At 40.1% G+C, this 18,331-nt stretch overlaps 1 protein-coding gene across 26 annotated transcripts in view; it reads right to left on the bottom strand.

The window, feature by feature from the left end:
* PATJ (PATJ crumbs cell polarity complex component) overlaps positions 1 to 18,331 on the bottom strand; it is a 153,737-nt gene that overhangs the window by 11,486 nt on the left and 123,920 nt on the right. For all 26 annotated transcript variants that reach the window (XM_083742819.1, XM_083742838.1, XM_083742841.1 and 23 more), the window contains 8 exons: positions 13,716 to 13,799; positions 8,223 to 8,416; positions 6,830 to 6,977; positions 6,547 to 6,633; positions 4,992 to 5,109; positions 3,883 to 3,923; positions 3,092 to 3,214; positions 217 to 321 (listed from right to left, as the gene is read on the bottom strand). In XM_083742819.1, the coding sequence (XP_083598945.1) occupies positions 217 to 321; positions 3,092 to 3,214; positions 3,883 to 3,923; positions 4,992 to 5,109; positions 6,547 to 6,633; positions 6,830 to 6,977; positions 8,223 to 8,416; positions 13,716 to 13,799 (900 nt within the window). The remainder of the gene's footprint in view (positions 1 to 216; positions 322 to 3,091; positions 3,215 to 3,882; positions 3,924 to 4,991; positions 5,110 to 6,546; positions 6,634 to 6,829; positions 6,978 to 8,222; positions 8,417 to 13,715; positions 13,800 to 18,331) is intronic.

Below are 18,331 nucleotides of genomic sequence, written 5' to 3'. Positions count from 1 at the left end.
CTCTCCCCCTCAGTTTTATAAGATCATGTTCACAGTGTGTATGGACAAGAATAAAGCACTCTTCAATGAAATAATTTCTTGCTTTCATCTTGCATAATTCAAATCAGCAAGAGCCTTGCCGTGCTGTGGTGCCTTGCGCCACCGATGCTCAGCCTTTTCTTTAAAAACACCATTTATCTATCCTTGTGCAGCCGCATGTTCAATTTATCATCATACCTGCAGGATAATGCTCCCGAAAGCATTCTTCAGTAGATTAACTGCATCAGCATGAGACAGCCCATCCAAAGACTGCCCATTAATACTGACAATCCGATCGCCAACCTAAAAGGGGGAAGGAAAAAAAAGTACAATAGCTACAGAAAAATTGCTGGCATTAAGGAAAATTGGAAGAAAGCTCAACGTTTCTTGCAAGTTCTGGCTCTGCATACTCATGTTTCCCAGTTATAGAAAGACAATAGAGATCTGCTATATTTTCACTGATCATTGAGTACTTTTCATAGGGAGGAGAAAACACTCCTCCTGGAGGTAGTAGAACACAAACAAAGAGACAAAAGAAAAAAAGCAGAGAATTACACCAAAACACGTCCTAAGTAGCAAAAGCCTACAGCAGTCCAAGCACATGCATGCGGTGCACAAAAAGCCCATTCTTTCAATATGCAGCGTCATGGGAGAAATCGCATGATCTCTGGTAGATAATATATCTGTGACCACAGATGTCAATGGGGTACATAGGAACCAATACTTACTACTGAAGATAGAGGGTTTAGTATTAATTTTCTGCAACAGCCTGTTTAATTTTCCATTTGTCTCACTTAAATAAAGCGTGACATAAATGGCATGACAGTTATCACTGGCCTCATCACCTCCACACAGAGTCCTAGCATTCACCCAAAGAAGCAGGTCGACCCAAACAGTCTGACAGCAGATCCAGATGAAGTTCAGTCTTGAGGCCAGTTCACACAGTGAAAAGGCAGCTTGTTTACCCACACAATCTTCTTCCTATACACAACTTCATTCCTGACTTGTGGTACGGAGTAGAGTACTACTGCTATCATGGAAATCGCTGTAGGGTACATATGTGTGCCAGCGGTGCACACAATATGGCTCCCCATGTTCCCAGGATAAGTTGTTGTTGTTTTCTGAGTGGGAAGAATTCCAGAGCTGTATAGTAAACAGTTGAAATGCCTCTCTGCAAGCTCTTTTTCTTTTAGTGAGAGTGCATGAACAGTTCAGGAAAGAAGGCACTTTTCTCTTGCTGTTTTTAGGCGACCATAATCTTTATGGTACTTATACTTGCATGTTTACATCACTACGGTTAAGTATATTGATACAAAAGCTACAAAGATATTCTACCTTCAAAAATAAAATGCTACTATTAACCAAATAGTAGGCACTAAATCTCGGAGCCATTTCAGGCAATCAAAACATGCTTCGGATTTCCACGGGAGACTTTTTTTTTTTTTAAAGAGGTTATTTCTATGCATAGCTTTACTGAATACCCTAAACATTTAGGGCCAAGTAAGACATTCAGGATCTTTGCCACCCAGTGTATTCTGTGGGGTCCCTGAGGACTTTGGGCTGTTTGCCATGGCTTGGGCTGTTTGCCAAAACAGCTGCTGGCACTTGGAAAGAGTTCCTATGATTGCAGGAGCTGAAACATACATGGTGCCAATGACAGAAATAATTGCTTTGAACCTATGGCTGTACCAGTGGATGTCCCGGGTCACAATTTAAGTTCTCTACACACGTTTCATCAGGAAAGTAAAAAAACATAGTGTTGAGCACATTTTAAGTGTCTGAAGTGGCTGCTCAATCACCAAATACTTGGTTTAATAGAAATCATATTTCTTAGAGTTTGGCAGAGATGAAGGTACATAGAAGACACAATGGCCCAGTTTGCAGATCATCTTAAACCAGTTTAAAACTAACTATAATTTAATGTGAGTGAAACAAACTGCCAAATCACAAGCAGTACCGTATTTTTTGCACCATAGGACGCACCGGACAATAGGACGCACCTTGTTTTATAGGGGGGAGAACAAGGGGAAAAAATTATTCCGCTCTCTGCCCACCTCCCCTTCAACAAAGCGGCAGGAAGCGCTGCACAGAGAGTGGGATAATTTCCCCCCTCTTGTTTTCCCGCTCTAAAACAAGGTGCCCTTTAAGGTGCGTTCAGGTGGCTACCTTGGAAGCCTGGAGAGCGAGAGGGGTCGGTGCGCACCAACCCCTCTCGCTCTCCAGGCTTCAGGTTCCTTTCGACCTGCTCTTTGGGGCTGGTGGGGGGAAGCCCACCACCAGCCCCAAAGAGCAGGTCAGGGAGCAGCGGAAAGGCGCAGCGGAGAGGCTCCTGTCATAGCCGCGCGTCACTTCTCCAGCTGGGAGAGGGTCGCGGGGCTATGGCGTCTTCGCTCCATAGGACACACACACATTTCCCCTTCATTTTTGAAGGGGAAAAAGTGCGTGCTATAGAGCGAAAAATACGGTAAATCAAGAACAATACTTATGTTTTGTTTGGAGGAAACATGAGCCCTGGTCCATATGACATGACAAGCCAGGCTTTGGCTGTGCTGTGCCTGCAGTGCAGGATCAGGGGTGCAACACTATGGGAACTTCTGACCAGTGTGCACCAGCAAACCGCTTATTCACATGACATCACAGGTTGCTTTGAACTATGGTTTAATGTGAAGCACAGACCAGGACAAGTGGATCTAGCACAAGACAATCCATATGGGTTTTAAGTAAATTCATAGAGACAATTTGTGTTCTTTCAGCTTCCTTGCTTTGATGAAATAGCAGATTGCATGACCCTTGGTTCCAGAAACCCTTGGTTCCAGAAACCAGAGTCCATTTAAAAGGCAATTTTCTATTATTACTGTTATGCAATCACTCACAGTAGTTGACACAGGTGGTTTTGCTAATCAGAAGTAAGAAAGAAGCACATTTCACAGTTGGAAATAGAATGGAAATGCCTGTCCAAGTATATCCAATAATATATAACCCTTGCAGTTTTCTTGTGGGGGAGGGAGGAATAAAATCAGCAACAAGGGAAAAAAAGACAATATATATAGATAATTTTATCTTTTTCACTTACTTTTAGTTTGTGTGTACGTGCTGCTACTCCACTGGCTTGAATCATGGCGATGAAGATTGGAATGTCTCCCAATGGGCTTCCTTTGCCCCCAGCTATACTGATACCAAGAGCATCATTTGGACCCTTAACAGAGAGGTTGGCAACATAACCATTTGTGTTGACATCCTTCAAGACATTTAACACATGGGCCTTAGTAATAAATAAAACCAAGCATGACAGTGATGCGAAATTTCTAGCAATTTCCTGTGCATCGTTCAATATTGATTTAGCAACAACTAAGAACAGGATATAATCCTTATGCGTGTATGGAAAGCCTGTTCATTTGGAAAAGTAAAACACAACCTAAAGGCAGCCACTGGTTCTTTTATATGAGACTCCTATTGATCCACAAAACCCTTAATTTGGTAGCAACTCATGCACATAAGCTGCAGAAAGATGATGGCACATACATCACATACAAAGGCCACAACAAATAAAACTATACAATCTGACTACTACACCACTAGTAGGTATTTTTACTAAGGATGGGTGAGCAAAATGGCCAAACTCTGTTTTGGTCCCATGTCCCCATCAGCCCAAAGTGAGATCATCACCTCTCATTAAAAAAATAATAATCTGTAAATAAAAACTGAACATTTATTTTTTTTTAGAAACAAATGTAGAAATGTTTTGGGTTTGTTTTTTTTTAAAGAAACAAACGCAGCTAACTTTTACACACGGGAAGAACCTTATGTAGCTCCTTTCACTTAAAATAAGAACTAAATGCTTTGAAAAGTAAGAAAGACACTCACTCTTGTTATTTCCACAGTCCTCGGGCTCATATCTGTCCCAACTAATAAAGAAATGAACAATTAGTTTCTGTAATTAAGAGATAATGCCATCAGGAGATTATAGTCCCTGGTTGTCGTTTCAAAATTATTACTGATGAAAAGCTTGTTTATGCCAGAGCAAGAAATGCATTATGCAACTGGAAAAGGACTTAGCGCCTGCCATTCACCAAGCATGGAAGTGGGGAACCCATTATCCACTGAAGTGTGTTCAAGTGTATACCCCCAATAGACACAAGGTGACTGTTGCATATCTTTGCCTAGAGATGGTGATACAATATGGTGTGCCTTTGCCTAACTTTTGCTTTAGTAGGTTTGTTGCAAATGATATAAATACTAGGGGTGTGCAATTGCAAGCCTTGAAACCTAATTCAGTGCTTTGGAAAACAGCAATCTGAAGTGCTTTGTAAGCTGAGCAATGTAGTTTGGGGTCTGTTTGAATTTGCTCTCCACCCTGATCACTATGGGGAGCTTAAAAATTAGCTATAGGTTTTCTTGACAATGGGTGAAATGTGCAAGCATAGTAGCTCCTGCAGAGTGCATAAAGTCTGCTACCTTATAGGCAAATATTTTGGTCAGTGAACACCCCAAATACCTTACAATGCATAACTACATACACTAAAATGTTCATAACTAGAATTAATGCAGATATATCTGGGGGGAACCATATAGCTGAAAAATTAAAGTCTGGTTGGGCTTTTCTTTCAGTATTTAGAAATGAGTTGGATATGCCAGTTGCCCATTACAAATTAAGTAGTTTATTGGGCCCTGAACCTTAGTAGGTAACAGCCAACTTTAGATGTTGCACAAAGTGGACTCAAAAAAGGAAAACCAGGACCTGGGCCACTTCAAATACAATGTGAGAAACTGTAATTAGCACATTAGAAACTCCTAATCATCTGCTCCATATTTCACAGAATAATTCATATTTAGGAGTTATTGCTAAGAATTGCTTCCTTGCTACATACAGAAGTGAATACCTAACTAGGTTTTATAAATGAACAGAATAAGATGGCAGTGAACATTCAGCATAATTGACAGGGTTGTATTGGTTTGCAGGTTCTGTCCCATACCTGAGTTTCTGTGAGAGGAATCAGCAGACGACCTCTTAGTGCTGACAAAATTCTGTAAAGTGGAGATAACTGGAGCAAATGTAGGGTGAAAGTGGCTATGAACACTGTGTTGGCTTGTCTGAAATGCAAAGGCAAAACCGGTAAGGATGAAGGAAGGAACCAAGTTGTATTTTGTACCTTCCAGTCCTCTGGAAGGCCATCCCCCACACAATGTATTACAGAAGTCCAAAATGGAAGTTACCAGAGCTTTTCTTATCCAGTATCCATCCATTGTCTCACTAAAGAATGAATAAAGAATGAATAAATAACACCTGCAACCTGCTCCCCTCACTATGACATTGGATGAGAACTTCCAGAAGCACTGACAGATTGTGCTACTAAGAACTCACAGACAGCTGCTGAAACTAATGTTAAACAGATAAGTCACATGGAAGCACTTGTTTTTCTTTTACATATGGATGCCCAACATCTGTGTTTAAAAAAGGTTCAAAGAGACTGGATGGTAGACAGACAACACAATTCTGCTTGGCTTCTTAAATAGACCAAGTAAGAGAGAATTTACAGAATAAACTCTAGGAAAGCTTTGAGAGGTTAGAACTCCTATGTGTTCTAATACAGCAAGAGTATTTCACCGAAACATTTCATTTGCCAACCAAATCTGGTGCCCAGCTGCCAAGTTTTAGCTGCGCAGTCTCGTGTGTGAAAAAATCGAAAACCTCCTCTAGCTAAACAGATTTTTAGGCCACAGAGTGCTAATGAAATTTCTGCAGAATCTGGATTAGTGCTCCTCAGGGTGCATGGAGAATTCATTAGCAGTAGCTGTCAGCTCTCTAGAGTTCTCTTCAAACTAGCAGGGAATAAGGCAAAGGAATAATACACATGTTGACTGGGAAGGTTGCAGTGCAGCAGTTCAGGTGAAGCAAAATTAGAGCTTGGCACCTGGGTGTCTGCGACAGAAGGGCACACAGGCTGGAAAATGACAGCAAGCGGAAACAGGAACTGGTGATAAATAACTTAGTTAACAATCTCCATGCTTTCCTGTGAAAATCCTAGCGATTGCTGGCCAGCTCTCTCAAGTCAGAATACAATACAGCCTTTACTTTATTATTGGCACATGTTATTTGCATAATGTTGATACATGACTTTTTTCAACTGTTTCCCACATATTTTATTGCTTAAAAGCTTGCTAGGCACATTGGTGGCTCCAAGTGGACCGAAGGGCAAGATAAAAGTGAAAACAAAATCTATTGTTAGCAGCCTGTCAGTGCAATTATTGATTTCATTTAAAAAAAGTACAAGTGCACAGTAAAATTGCCCATGTATTATGAAATGGAATGCCAAGCCATTTTCTGTCTCTTAAGGTGGATGTATTGTCCAATGGTTAATACACAGACATATGGGTCACCCAAAATATTGAAACAACAACCTTGACTCTGGGTTACAACTATAGCTGGGTTGTAAGACCAATTTCCATAATTACAAGGTCAAATCTTCACATCCTGAGTTTTATATCATCAGCTTCCCATTTCTTATTAATGCACCATCTGCCACTAACCTGACTGTTTTGAGATGTCTTCCGTGATGACAGCCAAGATCCAGCTTTCAGTCGTCCAATCTCTAGTTGTACAAGACCTTGGGCACACTTTGGATATGCAAAGAAAAGTACAGCATTTACACCCTGGTGGCTTTTTAATTCCCCCCCTAGATATATTACCCCCCACCCCCATGCAAACAATCATACTTTTGCCTAAACCACAACCACATGGTAACATAAAAAAATCGGTTTCCAGAAACCTTGCAAGCATGATTTAGTGCTGAAGAATACACTATGCACTTACCTTAAGAATTGTAGCAACCACCTCTTGTGAAGCATGCCTTACATCCTCCCCATTGACAGACAAGATCTGATCCCCTTGAATTAGCCTCCCATCAAGGTCAGCGGCTCCTCCTTTTACGACGTCAGAGATAAATACTCCACTTCCATTTCTAACAGTTGAAAAGAAGCACAGGCATTACTGCACCACTAAAAATATTTACTAAAAACAATTTGCACATTGTATGTTCTCTGTTGCTCTGCATTTTAGTCTATATATCTAATGATATCCCCCCCCCCTTCTAGACTTTTTATCTGCTCTTATTCGATTTTTATGGTTGTACTACTGCTTAATGTGCTATGTATACTGGTAATTTTCAGTTGTGGGTTTTATTATTATTAACCAGTGGGATATAACTGTAACAAGCAAATAAATAATTGTTAAAAGGTACATACAATTCCTAGGAATATAGGCATTTAGATATTGCTATCCAGGACAAGCTCCTGCCAACCTAGCAGTTCGAAAGCACCGTCAAAGTGCAAGTAGATAAATAGGTCTTCCTGCGGGAAGGTAAACGACGTTTCCGTGCACTGCTCTGGTTCGCCAGAAGCGGCTTAATCATGCTGGCCACATGACCTGGAATCTGTACGCCGGCTCCCTCGGCCAATAAAGCGAGATGAGCGCCGCAACCCCAGAGTCGGTCACAACTGGACTTAATGGTCACGGGTCCCTTTACCTTTATCCAGGACAAGCAACACAATACAAATCCTGTCTTGAGTTTTAAGGAGCAGCTACTTGAATCACAGAAGAATTATAGAGTTGGAAGGGACCATAAGCATCACATAGGCCAACCCACTGCTGCTCAATGTGGGGCTCGAGCCCACAGCTCTGAGATTAAGAGTCTCATGTTGTCTACTGACTAAGATATTCCTCTTAATGCTTGTTCATCAGACCACACACTGGTCTTAAAATGAAAACACTGGTTTTCTTATGTGGCTAAATCATTCTTGCTATCAGTGTACTCTCAGAAATCGATATACAGAGGTCAATATTATTACTTCCATATTTTAGATAGAGTGCTGAGAGACTTAACAGCTTGCCTAAGGTTGCCTCGTGAGTCAGAAGCTGAGGTGACATTTTGGAACATTCTGACTGGCAGCTGTCATTACACTACAGTAACTCTGAGGTACTAGGTTTGTCCTCCTAAATGTAAAAGGAAAATCAGATTCAGGTATAATGCATCTAATTCCATGTTTCACCCTTCTGCTTGTAGAAAAGCTAAAGGTACAAATATTGCACCTGTTCTGAAAGAGCACATAATCTTTGCAGCTTATTCTGTGGAGGGATTTTCAGTTTAAGAGAAAACAAGGCTCTGTAATGTTCTGCACACAGAGCTATGATTAAGTGTAACCCTTACCGTTTCCCGACAATGCTTAGCCCTAAGCCTCTGCCCATTTTCCTTTGTAAGTCTACATGGAAAATTTCCAAATTCTCTTCATCTTTATAATGAGCTTCATCTCTATACACAACCAGTTGTACTTTCTGAGGCGTCTGTCTCAAGGCTGTTATAGCATCTTCATGGCTGGCATTCCTCAAGTCTATGCCATTAACCTAGAATAAAACAGCAGTGTATTATATTCTTTGCTTATTGGATTTTAATTAGTCTAGCAAAGTAATACTTCAGAACAAATCACAATTTCTATCGTTAAAGAAGTCATATGAATAAAGGAAGCAACACTTTAGCAGCATTTCATGCTTAAAATCTTGTAGCCAGGAGTTCTGAAAGAGTCCCACTGCAAAATCCCAGAACTTCCACTCTATGCTAGTCATTCTTGTTCACTGATTAATACAATTCATTGTATTATTTCATTTTAGGTTGCAATTGTAGAAAAGCAAGGTTAGAAGATGTCCTCTGGCATACTATTGTCGCATGCCACCCTGATCTCCAAACGCTGCAAGAATCTAGGAATACCAGGCACACTGGCACCAGGGTATGTGTTTCCTTTTGGACAATGAGGCACAGCAGAATCTGTGGTTATTTACACATATATACAACCTGTGCTTAGATGGAGAGTGCACAGCATTCATATCCCGAGAGGGTCCTGTTCTTTCCACTGCTGTACCCTCAGATCCCAAACATTGTGTCTGACCTCTCCACAGTATAAAACAAGACAGCCCGCCTTGAGCTCTGCCCCCTGCCCAGCTTGCAAAACTTACATTTCCCCGTTAGCTTACATCATCCAAACTGAAATCCTACATCCTTTAAACCCCCATCGTCTCTTCCCACTAACACACAGCTGGAGGAGGGGCCCCACCCCTCCTGGTCTGGCATAGTCTTCACCCTCCTAACAGCTTTCTGGATAGGTAAATAGCTCAGCCATTAATATCTTTGTTCCTCCTATGACCCACACTCAGCTGGCTATCCCAGGCTGGCCTGGCTCATTAGCATAAGATGAATCCAGTGGAGTTTGGCACAGTTTAATAAAACCTTGATTAATTCCAACTTTTAATAAATCCAGGAATTATGGTGAGAATCTAGCAGCCAGGAGTTTAGGGGATCCTTGCTCCCTCCCCCAATTTATAACAGTACTCTGTAATGTGGTCAGTTACCTTTATGTTTACCTTATCCGAAGCAGAACCATTTTTTAAAATGATTGGTCATGAACATACATAGTATCTATTTTTGGTTTCTGATGAAGTAAGAATTTTTAAGCATACATTAGGAAGAACTATCATCCATGCATCCCCTTACAAGTTTTATGGGAAACTTTCTTAGCATTTTATACTACAAATTCAGCATGTCCGAAGTCTATTCAGTAGACTACTTTTTGAAACATAGAGTAATTATTATCATCAATCACCCACCCTTCATCCTAAGGTCCCAGGGTGGGTAATAAATTTAAGCAACAATGATTTACTTGCTTTAAAAAAAAACCGTCATAGGGATGGAAGATGGTTTTGATTGGTCCACTTTTCACAGTGGACCGGCCCATTCAAACATTCCCAAACTTGGTCATTGATCAGAACACAACTTCCAGTTAGATTGTGCACTTCTCTAGATTTTGTGATGTGGTTTCAGTGTGCAAAGAATGTCCACAAAAATGGATATTTCATGGGGAGAATGTATTGGAAAAAGTGTATATTACATAGAAAGTGCATATAAAATGGATACAAATTAAATGCAGGCTTTCTGTGTGTTCTTTTTAAAAATCCACACAATTGGACAGAATGGACCTATGATTCTGTGCCAGCAAAACTGAAACTGGACAGAAATAGACTCGTCTATTTAACCCCAGCTAAATGCAAATTTCCCATTACTCTTTACACTAGCCACCAAAGCAGAGCGATGTAGACTTAATATCTGCTTACGATTTGGAGGGCTAAGGCTCTTCATTTTTGTAAACATGTTAGAACTCATATACCAGTAGATGTTTAGCCGTTAATTTGTAACCAGTGTTCTTTTTCTGTTAAGATTTAGGCAATTCGATAATTTGAATCATAAGAGAATAATTTTTCTAGATTCCAATAGATGGCACACCAGACCAGCACTGCAACTTTAAATTGCTCTTAAAACTAATGGCTACAGTTAAAACATTTCAGTTTAATGAACAGAGTCAGGACTACTATTTTATTTTTAAACATTTTCTTTAGTTTTTGCCTGGACTAATTTTCTGTTTGATTTTCCCTGGACACCAGAGTGATCTCTAGTAACATGCATCAAATCCCCCAGGAGCCTGATTCCTGTAATTTCACTCTGGACTGGTAGCTATGTTCTTCTCTTAAACTCAAAGGCCATGTAGTTAGGATAGATGGGATTATGCAGTAAATTTTTAACTAGTGGAGTTTTGGTGGGCCACTGCAGCCCTCAGCAATGGTTAAACTGTAGATAACTTTAATCTTGCATATTGTAAACTTCATATTATATGCAGTAGTATTTTCCTTTCTCAATAATTCACTCATGTATAATGTGCCCTTGATACTATTATGCTTATACTTTTTATAAACCAAAATGCATTCACCAGTTTTCTGCTGATGCATTTAAAATAAATATTTCCAAACAGATTTTGGCCTATCGGTCACCACCCTCTTGCCCACCATTCAAAATTAAGAACCTTGTTTTTATAAGGCACATGGATGTTGGCTTCCTTTAGATGAATAGCACTTGATTTCACCTTGAAATGTTGCCAGTTATTATCCAGGTGTCTCATCCCCTGTTTTCATCCCAGGACCGCAATGCCACTGATCATATGATTTCTCTTGGAAACAGTGGAGAATATGCAACAGATATCCAATAACTGATTTTATTGTTGAACCTCTTCCATACAAAAATAACTTTAGCCTTCTTCATAAAATGAGCCACAAAGCCTGCTCAGCCTGCGCTGATTTTGCTCTCTGCAGTATAGAGAGATGGAGGGCCAGTGTTGGCTGAAGACTTTAGTATATGTGGACTGCAGCAATTAGACATACACCTGACAACCTGCAAAAATCTCAATGCAAACATGCACTGTGAAAAGAAATATGCACATGCACACGCACCTTGTGAATTCAGAGAAAAATAAAAAGACATGCTACCTACAAGTACTGTAACCAGAAAGTATGGGGTGAGGCATGGGTGTGTATGTACATCATGGATGTGTGCGTGTTCATGTGCATACAGACATCCATGCTCATATTCCTGGCTTTGACAAGGCAAATCAATAAAACTTAAATGAATGTAGTGCTGTACACTGAATTCTTAGATGAGTTCTAATGGCCACAAACTGTACCAAGCACCAGGGCATGCACTGGCCACATACCTGAGACTCCAGGGGAGTGGCGGTTTGTGGTCTGACATGGCCCAGTCTTGGGGCCAAATTCTGCACAATGTGGCCATTGGGGGACACCAGAGCCTCTCCGCAGGGCCACATCGCTTGGTGCACCCATTTAAATGAGCCAATCATAGTGAGCTGAGGGGTGTGCTTGCTGCAGCCGTTCTAGCTTCACTCAGGTTTGCCTATTCATTATACAGTAGTACCTCTGTTTTCAAGCGTCTCGGAAGCTGAATGTTTCGGTTTTCGAACGTCAAAAACCCAAAAGTAATTGCTTCCATTTTCGAACGCACCCTGGAAGTCAAACAGTTTCTGCTGTGTGTTTTTCTTTTTTCTCCATTGACTTTGCCGAGCGCCCTTTGCACCGCAGTTGTCGAACGTTTCGGAAGTCGAACGGTCTTCCGGAATGGATTACGTTCGACAGTCAAGGTACCACTGTAGGTTATAGGCCTCCCTGCTCAGATCAATGCAGGATCTCACATCCACCTGCCCTGTTTCTGATTAGTCCACCCAAAGTTGAACGAGCAGGTCGGGGGGTGGGGGTGGACCTTGCTATGGAATAATCAATCACTGAATTTGGGACCAGGGAATAATTTTGTTCCTGCAGACCAATTGGCCAGGCTGTGGGTTTTTGCCTCCCTCAGAGCAATCATCACAACGTTGGGCAGATAAGTCATTAGGTTGGATCATGAGCTTACTGTATACCCCACTTAAGCGAACTGGGAAACGTGCTTCTGCCCAGGAGTCCACATGGCCACTGATGGACCATAGCACCCTTCCAGGTGACGGCCCTAATGGGTTCACTCTAATTTGATGTATGGCATAGGGTGACTGTCAATCGAAGTGGTTTTTTTAATCAACCAGCAGGAGGGTTGGTTGATACCCATTGCCTTTGTCAAAGCCTACCTACAGCTGTAATCAATAAAAGTTGTGGCCAGTTTCAATCCAATACTGATGTCCTGTGTCTTATTTCTACCCTTGGCTGGCCCTGCGCCATGCCACAGGTACGTGCTTTTTGCACCTGGGTCTGCAAACATGTTTCCTGTATGGTCCAGTAACAATCTATTGGTTGATATGTCCATTCTGCTATTAATGACACATTACTGTGATACACAGCTGTTATTTAAGAATAGCAGCCAAAATAGGAATAGCAGCCAAAACAAGAAACATTCGGTGAAAGAGCTGTTAAGAGTAATTCCCAAGGTGCCCTCAATGTTTTCCTAACCTCCTTACATGGAAGCCCTAATAGGTGGACTGGGAATTTCTCTTGACTTGAGAGTGAGGTACTTCTATCCACTCTGGAACCATCATGAATGGACTCCTTTTCCAAGCTACAATCAAACGCCAACTTTTCTCTTAACCCTTCCTTACCTGACATCTAAATACAAGACACATGAAAAATCAGTAATGTTCATAAAGTGGCTAGTAAAAACACAGCTTCAGTTGATATGAAGATAAGTTACAGAAGACAAAAACAGCTTCTGTTTCAGTTAATAGATACAAGATTTTAAGGGTTCAGAAATAATTTTAAATACTTAAATCAAAATGGGCTGGGTAAATAAAGTTAAACTGACAGCTCATCAAAAAGAAAGATGGTAAATAAAAATAATTTTGTGACATATGGTGACAAGTGATATAACATTTATCATCTCGTGACACTAACGCCTACTGTCTAAATTTTTAAATCAAACATGATAATGCTGTTGCATATCTGATGAAAAGGAAAAAGTTGTTTGGCAATGAATACCGCTAAATGAAAGTTTGTATGTTTCTTCTCTAATATTTAGTATTTATGTTTATAATATGTTCATAATTTGCATTCATATGTTTTAGCCTGTATTTTATATATCTGCGATGTGATAGATATACATATCTATTTTTAAAAATACAAATGTTAAAGAAATCTGATCAATAGATGTGTATGGATCTCAACATTTTAAGTAGATGAAGAAGTAGATAAAAAGCACATTATCTATTATTATTTAGAAGAATAAGTCGATTATTTCAGCCATGTTTCTTGTACAATGCATGGTTTTCCCTCTTAAAATATTGGTTTTGTATGGAACCGAGAAATATTTGCAGAGTTAAATAATGAATCTTACCTCAAGGATTTGATCACCAGCCCAAAGTCGGCCATCTCTAGCCGCTGCGCCTTCTTCATACACTTCATGTATTACAATAGCATCCTAACGGAAGACATAATCTCAGTATCAATACTTATACATAAAAAGTAAGTTCCAAGACTACAGTCCAGTCCAGAATGCAGAACTGACATGAAAATACTGTGACCTTTCTTATCATCAGCAGCATCATTTTCATGTACCCCACCCATCTGACCGGGTTGCCCCAGCCACATATATTACGCTGATGATCTCTTAACCATTGTTGCAAAATACCGAGCGTGTTACAAGATCACTCACAGAGCCACACATTTCCCCAGAACAACTATAACCACACAGTGGGCAACTTTAACCAGCTTCACACCATGCTTTCACGTATTTGTTAAGGGGGAAACCTGGTCATTAAGTTTTAATCAGGGTTAATATTGTTGAAAGAGGATGAAATTCACTTTGAATGGAGCATGCAGTTCCAGAGCCTCAAGGTGTACTGTGATTAGCAGCACTGGTTGCCAATTTGTTTCTGTGTCCAATTTGCAGTGCTGGTTTTGACATTATTTCAGACCTTAGGATTGTCATCTGAGGCTATTTGTGCAAAGGAGATCCAGTGGGTGACAATTAAATAACATTTCTCCCCTGAAGTAGTTCCTTGTCTATGGAATGCTCTCCCCAGAGAGGCCCGCCTGACACCAACTTTATCAGCATTTCAGCATCAGACAAATATGTTTTGGGCGGTATTTAGCCGCCCAGAGTGGCTGGGGAAACTCAGCCAGATGGGCAGGATATAAATAAATAAATAAATAAATAAATAAATAAATAATCCTATTATTATTTCTGAGCATTTTGGCAGCACCAATGACTAGATATTTTTACTCTCTGTATTTTTAACATGCTTGTGTATTTTTATTACAGCATTATATCTGCCACAGCCACTAAGGTAAAAAAAGGGGGTTTCTTCCTCTTTCCAGTGCAAGAATCCAGATTTTGGCTAACATTAGCCATAATTTGGCTAATTATTCTGTGTAATACTTCCACCATATTATACACAGCTAGGCATAAGTCAAATCTGAACTCCAAGTCAACTTGCATTTTTAGTCCTGCATGCTTAACTTTTATAATTTAATATAAACTTATAATATATAATTTAAAACCATGGTGTTATGAGTAACGGCTGTTTTAAGGCCTTCACAGGGGTGTTCAGCCTTGTACAGCGTGGCTGCAAGTTAAATCCACCACAATAAATGCATTTGAAAAATATATTACGGTAACTTTATTACCAAGGCTGGAAAATATAGGCAGCAGCAGATGTTGCTTTAGGGAATGTTCCTGTGATATACAATTATTGTCAGGAGTAGACCCCCCCAAAGGAGGGGGGGACACTTCAAACAGCATATTTTTTATCATTTCACCAGCAATGCCATTTGTTTTGAAATGGAATGCCACATACTCCCACGGAATATTCCCAAGCTATCAGTTTTAACAACCAGCCATACAAAATTGAGAAGGATGCACATACTCTGGAGGATAAGCTAAGAATTCAAAAACTATTTAGAAACCGGAGAGCTGTGCAGATAGCAACAGAAAGTTAAATTTGGCAGGAAGAAAGAATATGGGAAGAAATGCAGGGACAAGTATAAAATAGGAATAAATGTCTAGGCAGCCACATTTCTGAGGTTGGTTTAGGGGTTATAATGAGCAAAGAACTGAGCATCAATCAAAAGCATGCTGTGTCATGACAAGGTCAACATCGTTCTAGCTTGCATCAACAACAGCACTGCTTCTAAGACTAGGGAGTGCCTATAAGGTCATAAATTGAGAGTGCTATCTGTGTCCCATCCTTGGTACTACAGGTAGAAATAAGATTCCTGACAACCAGGATGCTCATGTCACAAAGCTCTACTTCTCCATAACATTTGAACCAGGAGATTGTGAAAGCTCTGGATTGGCGTCTGAATACAGTGGACTGGATGAGGGCTGATAAACTATGCTTGAAGAAGGAGGCTCTTTGGGTGGTTCCCACATTTGGGAACTATAGAAGGTACATGTTCTGGATGGGACTGAACTCCCTCTGAAGGAGCAGGTGTGCAGCTTGGGGGTACTCCTAGTTACATCGCTGTTATTAGAGGTCCTAATGTCCTCTGTGACTAGGATCAACTTTTACCAGCTTTGCCTTGTTCACCAGCTAAAGCCATTCCTGGACAGAGATACCCTGCCCACTTTGGTCCATGCAGTGATAACCTCAAGACTGGATTACTGTAATGTGTTCTATGTGGGGCTGCCCATGGGTCTGGTTTGGAAGTTGCACAGGCTGCTCATCTACTACTGAGACAGGTTCATGGTCCTTGCATTGATTTACATAATTTACATCACCTGAACCATTATATCCTAGTTTGATTGTGGAGATAATCTGCAGGAGCACTGTTGGTCACTCCCCGAGTTGGAAAGGCTCATTTGACAACAAGAAGACACAAAGCCTTTATAATTAGGATATAATGGCTCTCCCAGTGGAAATTGGCTCTACCGGTGGAAAGCTTTACCAAGAAAGATTCAGCAGGTAGTTTCTGTTTCAACTTTTAAAGGCCAGCTCACAACTTTTCTATTCTTCTTCTGCTGCTATTATTTATTTATTTATTTATTTTACTACTACTACTACTTCTTGCTGCCCATCTGACTGGGTTGCCCCAGTCACTTCTACTCCTACGCAGGCAATTAAGAATAAATCTTTCCACAATAGTTAATTGATGTCTGTTTTAACCTCTTTATATGGTTTTTACTGAATCGGTTTATGTATTTTTGTTACCTGCTTTGATCTTTTCAACGAAATAGCGATTTATAAATAACTATGTTTTAGCACGTTTTTACTGAGTCTTAAGCATGTGATAGGAACAGTAAAATCTACACAAAATAATGCTCCGGAGTGGCTTTCAGCAGCTAATTCTAATGAAAATGAACAGGTTTCATTTATTCAGTAACATGGAATTTGCTTTCTGTATAAAGTTATTCATCACAGGAAGAGCAGTCAGCAGGAGGTCACAGAATGTGCTCAGTTTTAAAAAACATTTAAAGTGAAATAGCACTACATCACTCAGGGCAAGGTGACATGAAGTGAGAAAGACATGGAGGAGGAAGAAAATATTAATATCCTTGCCTGAAAGCAAGTATTGTGATAAACATATGGATGGAGTTGGGTTTTTTTGAAGCTTCCTCCTTTGCAGTCCCACTAACAGTATTTGCAACCACTCTGCTGTAGCAAAAAGTCAAGGTCTCGTGTCAAACTTCTGGTTTGTTTCTATGGCATGAGTGATCATATATTTACAGAACAGTGGATTCTTTTGCAGTACAAATTACTGCTGAATGAAAAAAATGCTTAAGGCTGCATACAGGAAGAAGGTGTGTGGTCAAATTGCTAATGCATTTACTGAAATAAAAAAGCAGTTTAAATTTTATTAAGCATGCTCTCATAACTGTATAATTTCCCCAAGAATAGTGAAAAATGCAGCTGGAATGGCCACAAAGCAGGATAAGGATTTCTTTTACAATCAGCTTTTCAGACTCCCTTGTTATAGGAAGGTCGTAAGATCCAGTCCTACAGCCTAATGATAGCTGTATGGATTCACTGTTGTACAAACTATACTTTAGTCTTCAACAGGTGAATCAGGACCAAATACCAGGCTGCAGCTTGACCTAAAATAGCTCGTAGCCACAGCATTCCTATCATACATAGAAACAAATGATTTTTTTAAAAAAATTAAGAAGTTGGTGCCCAAATGCTTGTTTGGACTGAAGGTGGGCCCCTGGTCTCAAAAGGATGAAAATTGCTAAACTGTAGCTTCATGACATAACAATGGGCAAAAAATATGAACCATATTTTTCCAGTCTTCTGAGACATGCCTGTGGAGAGCAAGGAGGCAGCAGACAAGAAGCTGGTAGAAATTTCATTTCTCCTGTACAAAACATGATTATTTTGTAAAAAGCCCAGCAATACCCAAGTAATATCATCCAAAGATGGGAACTCTCAATCTGCATTTTGACAATAAAAGTCAAAATTTCAAAGAGGGATTTTTCAATAAAGAAATCTGTTAATCCATGGGAACAGTTTTCACATATTTCTAATAAGAACCTACGTATGTTTTTACATCTCCAGTGACATTATGCAATTTTCACACTGATATTGAAGTTCACACTTTCAAAAGCTTATCTTTGGTGCAAAAAGCTATTATATTTAGTCTCCTCCCCCTATCTTTTAACCATATACGTAGGAGAAAATCTAAGCATTCATCAGAAAAAGGAAGCATCAAATATGCAACAGCAGATCAAGCAAGGTGCATAGTTAAGGTTAAGCTATGCTGCGTTAAGGGAATTTATGTGCAACTTAGATAGCTTTAAGAGGGGATTAGACAAATTCATAGAGGATAAGGCTGTCAAAGGCTAATACTCATGATGGCTATATATTATCACCAAGATCAGAGGCAGCATGACTCTGAACACCACTTGCTAGTGAATCGCAGCAGGAAAGAGTTATTGCCTTCATATCTTTTTTGGGTGGGCTTTCCATAAGCATGTGGCTGGCCAGTGTAGGAAACAGGACGCTAGCCTCTGGG

This window comes from Podarcis gaigeae (genome assembly GCF_964106915.1).
Source record: "Podarcis gaigeae genome assembly, chromosome: 6".
NCBI classification, from domain to species: Eukaryota; Metazoa; Chordata; class Lepidosauria; order Squamata; family Lacertidae; genus Podarcis; species Podarcis gaigeae.
Note: the sequence above shows the minus strand (reverse complement) of the source record. Positions and strands in the feature narration are given on the sequence as shown.